Source organism: Aedes albopictus, chromosome 3, assembly GCF_035046485.1.
Source record: "Aedes albopictus strain Foshan chromosome 3, AalbF5, whole genome shotgun sequence".
Taxonomy (NCBI): domain Eukaryota; kingdom Metazoa; phylum Arthropoda; class Insecta; order Diptera; family Culicidae; genus Aedes; species Aedes albopictus.
Window position 1 is genome coordinate 217,366,269 of NC_085138.1, and position 16,077 is coordinate 217,382,345.

Consider the following 16,077-nt stretch of genomic DNA (forward strand, 5'->3'; position numbering starts at 1 on the left):
TTTCAACTTCTATTCAATTTCCCTCGTCGCACACTTGCGATTCTATCCACCGTTTTTTTCATTACTTTCGTTACTCCCTCCTTCTTTGAGCAGTATTACGTTCACCGAGAAAAGCCAATAAAATTCAATTATCATAAAATGTAATATTTTCTCACGGCGAATTAAATTATACCGGGTTGAACTTTTTTCCCATATAGAGGAAAATAAGTCAAATTTACAATACCACACAAAAATTACTAAATGTGTTCTTCCTTCAATCTAAATAGGCTCTAATATATCTGATTAGAGATAACTTGAGAACAGAAGTGAAAAATCTTTGGATATAAACACTAAAATTTATTGACATTGATGTAAAAAAATTACATTTTTTCGAGAAAAATCCAAAAAGTTTCAATCCATGATAACTTTTTTCAACGTTCAAAAAGTACCTATGTTTTAAAAGTTTGTGAAGCATTTGCATATTGTTAGTGTACATTCAAAATTTCATTCAATTCGGTTCACTGGTTTCCGAGATATGACAGCTCAAAAATGAGTTGTCTAAAAATAGTGTTTTACCCGAATGGTTCTAACTTTGCGAAACATTAATCAATCGAGCCCAAATTTATACCAATGATGCACATATATTAGGTTGACAAACAGTCAAAATTTGAGATTCTTTGATGCACTCTATGAAAAGTTATAGCATGTTGAACTTTTTTGTGAGAGAAAAAAAAGTTGCCTATCCCAAACATTTTGGCCATCACCTGTATATTATATATATATATATATATATATATATATATATATATATATATATATATATATATATATATATATATATATATATATATATATATATATATATATATATATATATATATATATATATATATATAGGTCAAGTTTTTTTTCGCGGGGGATACGTACCGCGTAAAAAAAACTCAAAAAAATCTAAATTAAAAAAACGCGTTAAAAAGTCTCACCATTTCTCGACGAATCATGCAAAAATAAGACGATGATTTTTTTTTGTATGGAGTTTTCATTTACGCGCCCGCGTAAATTAAAATCGCGTAAAAAAAGACCTGACTGTAGCTCATACTATCGTCTAAAAATCATAACTCAATAACTTAAAAACATACATCTCTGATTTTTTATATATTACGCCGAATTTATATTGTTATATTGTTCCCACTCGTTGAGACGTCATGAATAGTCCATCATTTGTAATGTAAAATACCAAATCATGTACATCACATATTGTAAGTCCCATCATGGATTTTTTTTACTCTGTAACACTAAACTGAACCATGTTGTAGTACAAGTATTTTTTCATAGCTGAGGTGCAAAGCAATCTGTGATATACTGGTCTAATTACTTTCGATGAACTACAAACCCCCCAAGTTTCACAACAATCGAATTTGCACTATATCAACTTTCTATGGAATATATTTAGATAACCACCGCCAGCATCGCGCTGGAGCTTTTTTCAACATGTTGTACAAAATACAACAGCGCGACTACTGAAGGGTTGAAAAAACAATTTTTGTTTTTCTTCTTTTAGCATGACCGATGCATGGCCTACATTTCGATTGCTGAATAAAAGTTCTTTTTTATTGTTTAAGTTTAAGTATAGAGCTATTTTTTTTATTGACATTTAGCTTAATATGAAAAGGACTGCGAGATTTAATTAACACTGAAAAAACGGATTTCTTCGGTACTTCGTAGTCGTGATATTACAGTTAACATTATATCATCGCGAACAAATTTGATATTTTCCATAACTCGATTGATTTGTCGATCCCTTCATTTTTCCATACACAACACTCAAAGAAAAATAAAGTTATGTATGAATATTTTGTATGCAAAATTGAGGTTCACCTGGATCCATTTCCTCATTTTTTGGTTTTTGATTTTTTATAAAATAACGAAGCAATATTTTCAAAATCGGTTTTCGTGCACATGTAGAGTATGGATCAGGGTATTTCCTGATTTTTTTTTTCGAAGTGGAAAATGTTTTTCGTTTTTTGCAGAAACCATTATTGAACAAAATTTCACAAAAAAAATGGTTTCTTCAAAAATGGAAAACATGTATGTATGTATGTATGTATGTATGTATGTATGTATGTATGTATGTATGTATGTATGTATGTATGTATGTATGTATGTATGTATGTATGTATGTATGTATGTATGTGCACGAAAACCGATTTTGAAAATATTGCTTCGTTATTTAAAAAAAAACAAAAACCAAATACTGTATAAAACTAAACTATATACAACTAAGTTAAGAATGGACATATTTTTGGCATTTTTGATTTTGACAGCTATTCGTGAAAATATGTTTTAAGGACAAACGTCTTGAAATCCCGCTTCAACAGTGCATCAGAACTTCAGACGCATAAATCTCAAGAAGCAAGCTTCAAACAAAAGTTCATTTTATAATTCTGTTGCTCACTTGCAATAAGTTCCAAATAAGAAGATCAGGTGCGCTAGCTTTGTTTACGAAGAGATTCGTGCATTTGAAATCATGAGTAGGTACCAAAGCCGGCCATTGTGGTGGCCATTTTGAGATTCTAACAAGTCTGTCCTTAAACTTGGGTTAAAGTATTTTTGAAGTTTATCTATCTATATTTATCAAACAAATTAATAAAATACTAGGTTCTGGCTCGTCAAACATTGAAAACACAATTTTGTTATCGACATACATTAAATACACTTTTTTGCTCCCCTGTAGGGGAAATTAAGCCACTGCGTTCAATAAACACAAATAATCAACTGGTAAATGAAATTACTCGTCGACTCGATCATTCGCACCTTATTAAAACTTGCAAAGTATGTGGGCGCCAGTTGTTAAATGTATCATGTATGTTTTTTTTTTTAGAAAGCATAAATTTGTACTAGGACTGCAAAAATGTAAAAATGTATTTTTTTTTTTTAAAAAACAAAAATGCGACCCTGTATGATTTTCTGAACAAATGATTTATTTTCAAACACGCAATATTATGGATACACCTTAACTATCTTAGTCATCAACAACGCATATTCTTATACTGAACGCCGCTTTGCGGTTGAAATTTCTACATATTCTGCAGGGTCAAATTAAAAACACATCGCCACTTGATTTGTGCAGATTGCGTTTCGTTTTATTCAACAATTTTATGTTCTCAATTTTACCATGGCGTGCATATTATATGCATTCAACCGGTCTCGAACCAAGCACCTTCTGATTGACAGGCTTGAGTGCTACCCACTCGACTATCGAACTACTCGTTACGGTAGGGAACTAAACGCACACAAGAAGCGTTTATTGTCATGCTTTCCCATGGTAAATTTAAAAAAATGTTATTGCTATCGTTACCGTAAAGCAGCTTTCCGTGTATGATAGCGTCAAATGAAGGCCATTTTACACTTTCCAAACAACGCATTTTGAGAAAACGACATTTGAAGAAATGTTTTGATCATCTCGAAACTTCCACAGATTGCTTTGCACCTCAGTCATGAAAAATTACTTGTATTTACTACAACATGGTTCAATTTAGTGTTACAGAGTACGAAAATCCATGATGCGACTTACAATATGTGTCGCACATGATTTGGTATTTTTTTTTTCACACATTGACATAAAAATCCGCCATTTTTGTTATGTTTTGTAGAAGTACATTACAAAAATACTATTCATGACGTTAACTGAACGAGTGGGAGCAATATAACAGTTGCGTAAAATTGTGAAATTCTTCGAATAGAATTCTATCCTGAACCTAAGAAGCAGGTTCTGCTCCACCTGGTACGTACGCCAAAAAGAAGAATAAAAAGAAGAAGGAGCATAAGGGGAAGACACCTCATATCGTTTTCCATAGACGCATGCAGAGCATCTGGCACTATTGTTTAAATCATCATTATCTTAAATATACTGGACTATGTCTGTTGTTCGTTGTTGTTTCTATCTATTTCACAATACTGCAAGCAAATCTACATAGTAGTCCTGTTCCATGAAGTAGGTTGAACATTGTTGAAGAGGGTTCCTGATTTCCACTATTCATCTTCTTCCACATTCGAAGACAGTCAGCAGCGAACGGTTGTGGCTTTAGTTTGTGTGTTTGCTTGTCCGCGACGACAGCAAACGCCGACGAACGGTGTGAAGGCACACATGGAAATTACTCATTCGTGTGCATTCGTCCACATACGCATCGCAAGCGTGATGCGATTCGTGAGTGATACGAGTGATATTGTGCATGTACGACTTTTTGATGTTTTCAAAAAATATTTATTATTTTCTTTACTAATCTAGCATTTCAACAACAATGCACTAAACATGTATGCATAACATGCAGAAATTTTCTTCTAGTTATGATAATAGCCGCTTCGATCGCTCACCAGCACTCTTCACCATTCGCCATTCATTCACTTGCGATCCAAATTGCGACGAACGGCAACGAATATCCATGTCAAGCAACTTGCGCATCGCTTCCCACTGGTGATGGGGTTGCGTTTTTGATCTCGAGCATCCGTTTGCTGCATCTTTCTCGATTTGCTTCAGCAAAGAGGAGTGAATATGAATGGTGTGAGGCAAATATACCGATCCTTAGTTGAAGTTGCTGCATCCTGCTTTTACCCATTTGTAGATGTATAGGTTAGAGCAGGCTGCAGCAACTTCAACAATGTTCTTCCTACTTCATTGAACAGGACTAATTATAAATTCGATATTTTTAATTCTGCGCTAATGTTTTGTCCACCTTCGCTACCATAATCTTCACTGTTCATGGTTCGGTCGTTGAAGCATGAAAATTTTTTCCTCTTTTATTTTGACCAATTGCCTGTAGCTTGAAAGGTTTCCCGATGGCTATGTTTCTTTCTCACTGCGTTTATTTTTCATTCGACTTAATTTCCTCGAAGATAGCACACGTACGTTTACAGAATTGATTGTTAATTTTCTTTTTCGTTTTTATTTTCTCGTAACATCCTGGCAGCATATCAAGCTGGCTCACCAGTTTTGGTTTTCGTTCCCCCCACCGGGAGCTTCTGGTGGAAGTTCATCAAGTAAGTTCAGCCCAAGCTTGTCCTATCACCCTTCGCCACTCATATATTCCCGCTATACCAAACTTCGTCTACGGTTTGAAACGTTTATCTCACTATCTAATTACTCGGTGCACAACTATCAAATGTTCAATATATTAAGTTACCTACTATCAATACTTTTACATTCACAGTCAATGAATTTATTTCAATTCACGGAGAAAAAAGATAAGTAGATACAAACAATCACGGAGAAAAAAGATTAGTAGATACAAACAAATCCTAGTTCATTTGAACTAAAATAACAGGTTGAAATTTGCACAAACATAATTTCGGTGGAAATTAACGAAGCACGTATGTAAATTAGCATGGGACACCAAAAAACATTTTTCTCCTGTACACTTTTTGAGTTCCATTTTGGTCCCATATCAACTGAGCAAAATTTCAGCTCGATCGGAAAAACTATATTTTAGCGCCATCCATTTTAAGTTTTCATACGATTTAATATGAGGAAAATCACTTTTTCAAAGAAAAATCGCCACAGGTTGCCCCTTAACCTCTAAAAATAAATCGATGAATGATTTCTGTTGGAAATTTTACGAGGAACCAACCCCCCGAAGACCGCAAAGCGATCTAAGGCATGTGGAAAAAGTTATTGACTGAAAACCGAATGGCATGCCAACGCTGTTTAACATGTAAGGAATAACAATAAACAATAAAATCTCGTCATTTTATCGATCGGGTGAAGCTTAATAACTTTTTCCACGACCGTCGCATCGGTTTGCGGTCTTCGGAGGTCTGGTTCCTCGTGAAATTTTCTACAGAAATCATTCATCGACTTATTTTTAGGGATCTAGGGATGACTCCTAGCGATTTCTCTTTGCAGAAGTAAAATTTTCCCATAGTAAATCGTATGAAAAACTAAGAATGGCGGGCGCTAAAATATAGTTTTTCCGATCGGTCTGAAATTTTGCACAGTTGATATGGGACCAAAGTGGAACTCAAAAAGTATACAGGAGTTAGAGTTTTTTTTTTTTTCATTTTTTGTATTTTCCCATATAAACCGTGTACCAGGCTAATGTAAATACAAACTATCATTTTTGTCTTTTTCTCAAGCAATCTGTGGAACATAACAAAGCTTATGCGATGTATGCACTTCAAACGAAATCGCTCAAGTAATTTTCGTTCAGTGCATTATGTTTCCATGACCGGAATGGTCAAAAAATTTAACACAGCTTGTCCCATTTGATTTGACGTTTCGTTTCCGTTCTGTACAATTCTGGTTGCTGGGTTTGACAGCAACAAAACCCACAAACAGGCTTGGTAATTTCAAACTTAGAAGAACTGTTTGCAATTACCAATTATTAGTTTGATATTTACAAATCTATTGGTATATTCAACCTTGAGTTTTGGTTGTAAATGTGATGTTTATTTACCTGTATTTTTCATGTATTTTCACTAAAATGAAAATGCTGCTAGAATGTGTTTGAATTTTAATGAGTACCTCAAAACATAAGGTACACAGATCGAAAAAAGAGTGTAAAATTCTGTGACATATGATGCAAATAATTGGAGCGTGGGATATCATAGAAGTTTACATGACATATCATGTAAAGTTCATGAAATATCATGTAAACTTCCATTATATGTCATGTAATTCGGCATGACTCTGAGAGTTTACATGACATATAACACAAATTTACATGATATATCATGTAAACCATCATAACATTCAGTTTACATGAGTAAAATGAAGTTTACATGACGTGTAAATCTCATTATTTTTATCTGTGTACGAACGAAACAATTCCTACATTATTATAATTATTATATTAATAGAATTCATATTAAATTAATAGAATGCAGTACAGCTACAGCAGCAAGTTGATTGGTTTCTTCTCCTTGGTTTTTCTTTAAAAACCACGTTGAAAACATACTGATCTACGGAAGCTCAATCCATTGGAGTTTTCACCATTCTATAGAAGAATTCGAATGACCCCCAATTGTAGAGGCGCTTGGTGAGATAAGGAGAAAATCGTTTGTTTACATAAAAAGGTCAATTTTTTGTCGTCAAAATTTACTCAGTCTTTGCTCTAGAAGTTGCTATTTTCCATTGACAATGGCTTCCGTTATCATCATTCTTGAAGCCCACGCCGACAGACACGCCAGCTAACAAAAAACCCGGAAGATCGCCCGCCGGAGGCATAGCAAGAGCTCCTCAAATTAATCTCATAAATTGTTCGTAAGTACCTACCGGATCTAAGCGCACCTGATAGAGAATTAAATTTTCTTTCCAAAAAGTGCTCGTTTGTTTCTCTACGATGCGGAATTCGATATGAAAAAGTGAAAAAAGTTCACTTTGCCTATGCTGCGCCATGTGAAATTTTGGCGGAGTCACGTTTTTCATAGGGTTCTCATTTCTGCCACCAGATGCGGAGGGATCGTTAGCTTCCGTTGGATTTGCCAATACGCTTGAGCACAATCACTTCTGACTGCCACACATGCCTCAAGAGAGAAACCAAGTGCAAGCATCCATGCGCACAAACCCTTTTTACCCTTCTTACACCCATAAGAAGGGTATAAATACCGCTCGAAAAACCAACTTTCGATCCGAGGCCCGCAGGGCCGAGTCTCATATACCAATCAACTCAGCTCGACGAACTGAGCAAATGTGTGTGTGTGTGTGTGTGTGTGTGTGTGTGTGTGTGTGTGTGTGTGTGTGTGTGTGTGTGTGTGTGTGTGTGTGTGTGTGTGTGTGTGTGTGTGTGTGTGTGTGTGTTTCTTTTTTTTTTTCTAGGAGTCCAAAAATCTTCTAAAGACGCTGTGTGGGATTCGAATGTGCGCCTACCCACTAAAACACTCTCCTAGTTCACCTCCACCTTAAATTCCCCTCCGGTACCACCATGCAGTATTTCTTCGGAGGGGAGGCGTTATGTGCCTTGTGCACCATCACCAATTTGTTATCCTAGTCTTCTTCATGCTATGCGCACCGCTTCGTTAGTATGCTGTTAATATTCCAGTATCGCCACTAAGCGACATACATGCTATTTTTCAAATTTGTTATCCTAATCGTTCTTAGCCGTTCGGCTCCGGTTAGCTTGTTATTGCTTAATGTGCCACCATTGAGCGGTAAACTCTATGTTAGTACCACTTCCATCAAATTTGTTATTCTGAAGCCACGCTGAGTTCATCGGCTCCAATTAATTTGCCCCGAGAACGTTGCCCTCCCGGTGCCGCCCGAGTGCCAATCAGCATTCGAGGTTTCCGCGCACGACTCGGATAGTCCCCGACGGTGGATATATCCTACCCGACGAAGAGTTTCCCGACACTGAAACTTCTCCCGCAACCGACTTCCCGGGCAGATGCCAAGGTCGGTCCTGCGATTCCGGTTGGAGACGGCTTCCGGTTCACAGGCGCCCTGACGACCATGCTCCGGTGCTTATTCCCGATCACTCTACTCTGACAGTCCCCGGCGGTGGATCTGTATTACTCCGACAGAGAAGTCCCCGACGATAGACGTTCTCCCGTTACCGCCCGTGTGCCATTGAGCACAATGACTTCACGCGCACTACTCGGATACTCCCCGGCAGTGGATCTATCCTACTCCGACAGAGAGTTCCCCGACGTAGGAAGTTCTCCCGAATACCGACCGAGAGCCAGTAAGCTCCACACCTTAATCGCTCACGACACCGGTAGTCCCCGACGGCGAATCTACCACACGCGGACGGAACTACTACGCTTACCCCGGATTGTCTCTACGATCATTCATTTGCTGCTCTCGCCATTTCCGCTGGAGAAACGACATTATCTTTACCACCGCAGCATTCACCCCGTTCCAGCAGGCTTCGTCACGGCACATTCTAGTCACAATGTTGTCGGCCCTTATACCAGCACCGCAGATTACTGTCATCTCGCTGCGTTCCACAGTGAAACGTGGACACTCGAAGACAACGATTCCTCGACATCTCCGCACTCAGGGCAGAACGGCAACCCTGCGTGTCCGAACCGGTGCAGGTATTTCTTGAAGCAGCCATGACCTGACAAGAACTGCGTCAAATGGAAATTCACTTCCCCATGATCTCTGTTTACCCATTCTACCAAATTTGGAATAAGGCGGTGGGTCCATCTTCCCTTCGCTGTGGTATTCCACTCGTGTTGCCACTTCGCTATCGTGGCGACCCGCGCTGCCTTCCAAGCTCCTCTTGTGCCCCTGGCCTCGTAGCACTCTTTGTTCTCTTCTAGAACGAAGGCGATGGGAGCCATCCCGGCAATCACGCACACCGCATCCGATGATATCGTGCGATAGGCGTTTGCCACTCGCATGGCCATCAGTCTGTACGTGCTGCAGAGCTGAGAGCGATTTCTCTTCGTTTTCGTTGCGGTCGTCCAAGCTGGACCAGCGTACCTTAGAATCGATGTAGACCAACCCGGGAGCTACTTGACAGCTGCCGAACAACGTCAGCGTACCTAAAAATTTTGGTCCGGGTGGTACTGTCAGATTCAAAGCGGCAAGCGCTACTTTTGATAAGGACGAAAACCGACAATAACAAACCGAAAAAAAAATATTAAAACATTAAACATTTGTTGTTTCCGTTTTTTTTGTGGTAGGTAAATGCAAATTAAGTGCGGCATGATGAATTTGTTTACTAGAAGCGAAAATTATATCTATAAAACAAGTAAAGGCAAAATAGTCGGCTTTTATAAAATTAATAAGAAACTCGTGTTTTCTTCTAGCGCGGTTATTAAGCACCAGCAAGTAATAAATTAGGTTACTTGTGCTAACATTTTACAGCTACATATCTGGTGGCCAATCCAAAATGGAAGTTAAAAATAATCATTTGCAGATTTTTTTTCGAGTTTGATCTTCGGTTTGGTTTAGCATGCACAGTCACCAATTAATATGGAAGACCGTTTAAACTATAGATAGTAGAGTAAACATAGATCCGCGGACACCGCTGACTAAAATGTTTCAAGCGTGTAAGTAGTAATTTTCAAAAGTGCGACGATTGAATATGACGTCATGCGTTCCATTGATGTTGTCCAAATCGTGACGTCATGCTCGTTTGGATACAGATTTTGACAGTTCGTTTGGATACAACGGATTCATCTTAGCGGATCTATGTTTACTCTACTATCTATAGTTTAAACATGTGTTTTATTACATTTTTTACAACTCCAAAAAGAAAAATCAAAATAATTTCAATTTAATGAACATTAGTTTTTGCACGTCTGTTGAATACGTCCTTTTGATACGAAGCGCTAGCCTCTTGTTGGCTTCCACTCACCACGAAACAAGAAGATGTTTTCGCATGGACAAAAATTGTTGCGTCAGTGAAGGAAGGACCCGTTGTTTACGAACAGTAGCGACATCTGCGATTTGCAAGTAGGTACGCGAAACTGAGCTCATCTGTCAAGTTACGGGGGGGTTGATGTAGACACGCTAGCTAGTAACCGCCTCTTGCTACTGCTGATTGCTGAGTTATTCGGCATGATCCTCGCCAATGCCAATGCCGTGATCATCTTTGCTGCTTTCCCGCATGCATAATCGACGTGGCTGTTGAAGTTTAGCCGGTCGTCGATCATTACGCCGAGATGCTTCAACTCCCGCTTAGAGACTATGGCATGTTCCCCGACTGTAATGGCAGCCTTCTGCACCACCTTGCAGTGACTGATCAGCACCAGCTCCGTTTTCTGGTGGGCTATAGATAGTTTCTTCCCCTGCATCCAGTACTCAACAGCGTCTACCGCCTCCGTTGCGAGTATCTCCACTGCTTCTAAAGTCTCGCCAACTACCACCAACGTGATGTCGTCCGCAAATCCAACGATTTTGACGCCTGTCGGTAGCTCCAGTGTCAGTACCCCGTTGTACATTGCGTTCCACAACGTCGGACCAAGGATAGACCCCTGTGGAACGCCCGCACATATCGTAACGTTCTTCTGACCTGCACTTGTATGGTAGCACAGGGTTCGATTGTCAAAGTAGTCGCTGAGAATCCTACAGAGGTAGTCCGGGACCTTCATCTCGTGCAGCGCTGCTGCGATGGCTTCCCAGCTTGCGCTGTTGAATGCATTTTTCACATCAATTGTGACGATGGCACAGAAGCGGTTACCCCGTCGTTTTTTCGTCCTCGCTTTGTCGGCTGTAGCAAGAACTGTCAGATGGCATCTATCGTCGACTTCTCTCTTCGGAATCCGAATTGCATCTCCGAGAGACCCTGTTCTCCTTCTGTGAAAGCCGTGAGTCTATTGAGGATGACTTTTTCCAGTAGCTTTCCTAGCGTATCCAACAAGCATATCGGCCGGAACGAGCTTGGTTCGCCAGGAGGCTTGCCTGGTTTCGGTAGCAGTACCAGTTTTTGTCTCTTCCATTGAGACGGAAAACGTCCCTCATCCAAACAGATCTGCAGAGATGTCCGGAATATGTCTGGGTTGGCCTCGATAGCAGTTCTCAGCGCTATGTTGGGAATACCATCCGGGCCAGGCGCCTTTTTGAATTTCATCATCTTGGCCGCTGCTATGAGCTCGTCATTGGTGATACTCACTCTCTGTTCTCCTGCATGGCCGTACGGTGTCGGCGGCCAAACCGTAGGTTCGTGTTGAGGAAACAACCCTTCGACGATCACTCTTAGCTTCTCTGGACATGTTTCAGGGGGCACCGCTGGGCCACTGATTTTGGCCATCGCCACTCTATATGCGTCTCCCCAAGGGTTTGCATTCGCATCACGGCACAACTCCAGAAAAGCTCGTTTTCTTGCTCCGCTTGATCTCTTCCTTCAAAGCGGCTTTCGCAGCTCGCAGCACTACTCTTCGCGCTTCTTTCTCTTCGTCGGTTCTGGTTCTTTGCATTCGCCTCCTGGCTTTGAGGCATTTTTTCCGGAGATCGTTGATCGCTTCATTCCACCAGTATGCAGGGCGACGTCTGTGGCTCGGCTCGACCTTCCTAGGCATGGTTGTGTCACATGCGCGCACTAGCGCTGCCGTTAACTCCTCAGGCCTCAAATCCGATCCCAGATCTTCTCTTCTGAGAGCTTCGATGAAAAGATCCTTGTTGAACTGCTTCGTCTTCCACATTCGATCGCGAGGTTGCCTTCCTGTCCATGTACTCCGTGACCGCACTCCAATCCTATACCGGACCTCCTGGTGGTTGCTGTTAGTGTATCCGTCGCAAACCCTCCAGTTCATGGTTCCCGCGAGCACGGGGCTACAGAAGGTGACGTCGATAATCGATTCTCGACCATCCTTTCGGTAGGTGCTGATGCTTCCTTCGTTAGCCAAGTCTACGTCGAGTTTTGCTAGTGCTTCTAGCAGAGCACGCCCTCTTGGATTGGTGAAGTGACTGCCCCACTCAACGGCCCAGGCGTTAAAGTCGCCGGCACTCTGTGTGTGTGTGTGTGTGTGTGTGTGTGTGTGTGTGTGTGTGTGTGTGTGTGTGTGTGTGTGTGTGTGTGTGTGTGTGTGTGTGTGCGTGTGTGTGTGTGTGTGTGTGTGTGTGTGTGTGTGTGTGTGTGTGTGTGTGTGTGTGTGTGTGTGTGTGTGTGTGTGTGTGTGTGTGTGTGTGTTTTTTTTTTTTACTTGGTGGTAAATCCTTTCCGCCTTCCCGACACGCGTTCGATAAGCATGACCAGTGCTACCGATTTCGTCCATCGCGTGCCAGTTCGTGAGGGACTCAGAACAGAGAAGAGAACTCTGAACCCTACGCCTCTAACCTCCACCAAGGTCTACAGTGCCTGCTTCCCCCGGATTCCACTAGAAGCGACTACTTCAGGGGGGCTGTGCTCATGCACTTCACTTATTATCAGGCATAGCTAGTCACGCTAGATCGCTGACTTTATCTCCAACATAACTGCTGCGCTCTCATGAGCTTTATCTTAATCACGTAGCTTTAACTGCATACTGCTGCTGCTCTCCAAGTTGACCAGTGGAATGCCGAGGTCAGTTCGGCAATGCCAGTTGGAGGGTGGCTATTCTACTTCGGGTGGCTTTCTCGCTGCGTTCGTTGACCTTTTCCTGGGCGAACCGGTTGAGTGCCGAGGTCGGCCCGGCGATTCCGGTTGGAGGGTGGCTTCCGGTTCGCTGGCGCCCCGACGACTCGAACCCGGTTGATTCGACGTAGTTTCTTGCGACTCAGCGTAGTCCCCGGCGGTGGAGCTAGCTTACTCCGACGGAGAGTTCTCCGGCGGTAGAATATCTCCCGATATCACAGTCGCTCTGTGATCCCAGAATAGCACCACACACTTTCTACTTCTCTTTTCCACGCTTGATTGACAGCCGCCGCTTGTTTGTACCGTCGCAGCTTTCGTACGGAGAAGATGAGCTATCGTCGTGATCGTTCCCAACGTCGTCGTCGTCGTCACCATCGGTGTTTGTTCTCTGCTGCTGTACTAGGCTCGTAGCTACGTTGTTCGGTTGAGGCCAACCCGGGAGCTTCTTGACAGCTGCCGAACAATGTCAGCGTACCTAAAAATTTTGGTCCGGGTGGTACTGTCAGTTTCAAAGCGGCAAGCGCTGCTTTTGAAAAGGACGAAAACCGACCATAACAATCCGAACAAAAAATATTAAAACAATAAACAGAAACCTTTATTTGTTGTTTCCGCTTTTTTGTGGTATATAAATGCTAATTAAGTGCGGCATAATGAACTTGTTTACTAGAAGCGAAAATTATATCCATAAAACAAGTAAATGCAAAGTAATCGGCTTTCATAAAATTAATTAGAAACTCATGTTTTCTTCTAGTGCGGTTATTAAGCACCAGCAAGTAATAAATAAGGTTACTTATGCTAACATTTTACAGTTACATATCTGGTGGCCAAGTCAAAATGGAAGTTAAAAACAATAATTTGCAGATGTTTTTTTTTCGAGTTTGATCTTTGGTTTGGTCTAGCATGCACAGACATCAATTAATATGGAAGACCGTTTAAACAAGTGCTTTTATTACATTTCTTAAAACAACAAAAAGAAAAATCAAAATAATTTCAATTTAATGAACATTAGTTTTTGCGCTTCTGTTGAATACGTCCTTTTAATACGAAACGCTAGCCTCTTGTTGGCTTCCATTCACCACGAAACAAAAAGATGTTTTCGCATGGACAAAAATTGTTGCGTCAGTGAAGGATGGACCCGTTGTTTACGAACAGTAGCGACATCTGCGATTTGCAAGTAGGTACGCGAAACTGAGCTCATCTGTCAAGTTACGGGGGGGTTGGTTGAGGCTCGCTTTCAGCAAACGCACGTTTGCCTCTTGCTTCGACCGATGGACTGATTGGTGGGAAATCAGCCTCGTCGAATTTCTGCTCGGTGGATGGTGATTGATGAGTAACCGCGGCGGCGGCGGCGGGGTGTATGTTAGTTACCTCCAAACATTTCTGCTGCAGATGGACAGGTTTGCAGCACCAGCTACATGTCTTAACCTGGTTTGGATAGAATACGGTGGCAATTTCATTGCTGATAGTAATGAACGACGGGATGGGTTGTTTGAGTCTTATCTGAAGCACTCGGACACCGTTGAAGACACCGGGAAAATAGTTCTTCCATCGTTCACCTTGTATTGATACCACATCACCGAACCTTCTCATTTGCTCCGCGACAGCTACATGGGGTATGGATGGAGGGAGGTCACACACACGAACTGTAACAGCCTCGCTATCCACATACACGGGGATCTTGAACGGCTTGCTATTGCACACAATAGACCGTTGGATATTGTGCGCTTTTTCATAGCGCAGCGCCGTCTCGTTGTCTATCATCTCAATAAATACACAGTTGCGGGTGTTGTGTAGTTGAATACACTTTGCGTCCGTGAGATTTAGTTTAATTTCCTTTTCTAGGAAACACTCGATTTTACCTAATTCTGGTCGCGTAGGAAGAACGCTAAAATCAACCACGAGTGTATTTTTTCGAATACAGCTCATTTTAGCAATGGAAGAAAAGCGATGTACGGGAGCGATTTGCAAACACGACCGAAGGCTATGAGCGAAGGCTGTCAACTGGACATTTGGTTACTGAGATATCTTTCGAAGAGTACTTAGGAGTTATACAACTAAACTTTTTGAGATTTTTAACAAAGTGTATCATACTAAATATATCAGCCGTGTGTCAATCGATTTGGGTTCTTTTGGCACCAAATGAAAGCTACAACATCCTAGTAGATTTCTCAGAAATTTTATTAGGATTGGACATTTGGTTACAGAGATATCTTTCGAAGTGTACTTAGGATTTATTCAACTAAACTTTTTGAGATTTTTGACCAAGTGTATGATCATAAATATCTCAACCGTCTGTCAACCGATTTCGGTTCTACTGGCATAAAATGAAAGCTATAACATCCTAGTAGAACCCTATACAATTTTATTGGGATTGGACATTTGGTTATCGAGATATTTTTCAAAGAGTACTTGGGAGTAATACAGGTTAACCTTTTGAGAGATTTTTGACCAAGTGTATCATAATAAATATCTCAGCCGTCTGTCATCCGATTTGGGTTCTCTTAGCACCAAATGAAAGCTACATATCCTTGTAAAAGGCCCTGAAATTTTAATTCGATTTGACATTTGGTTACTGAGATATCTTTCGAAGAGTATTTTAATACATTCCTTTTAACCCTTCTTACACCCATAAGAAGGATATAAATACCACTCGAAAAAACAACTTTCCATTCCGCAGGGCCGAGTCTCATATACCAATCAACTCAGCTCGACGAACTGAGCAAATGTCTGTGTGTGTGTGTGTGTGTGTGTGTGTGTGTGTGTGTGTGTGTGTGTGTGTGTGTGTGTGTGTGTGTGTGTGTGTGTGTGTGTGTGTGTGTGTGTGTGTGTTTTTCCTCCCAACCTCCCAAGCAGAGAAAACCGATTGGAAAAACTCTGCTACACCTTGACGTCTCGATCCCCCTGGTACCACTGATATGCGACTGCTTCAGGGGGGGCAATGCGCTCATGCGCTCTTCTGCTATTGTGCTCATGCACTTTTTGTCGCTTCTAAATTTGTTATTCTAGTCATTCTCGTTTTCGTACCTAACCTATCGCCATTCAGCGACACAGTTAGCACAAGCATACACCTAATTTGTTATTCTAATACCACCAGCAAGTACTT

The 16,077-nt window shown here is 41.1% G+C and overlaps 1 protein-coding gene across 2 annotated transcripts in view; it reads left to right on the top strand.

The window, feature by feature from the left end:
• LOC109411905 (voltage-gated potassium channel subunit beta-2) overlaps nucleotides 1–16,077 on the top strand; it is a 167,785-nt gene that overhangs the window by 30,959 nt on the left and 120,749 nt on the right. For both annotated transcript variants that reach the window (XM_062858905.1, XM_062858904.1), the window contains exon 2: nucleotides 4,947–5,016. In XM_062858905.1, the coding sequence (XP_062714889.1) occupies nucleotides 4,947–5,016 (70 nt within the window). The remainder of the gene's footprint in view (nucleotides 1–4,946; nucleotides 5,017–16,077) is intronic.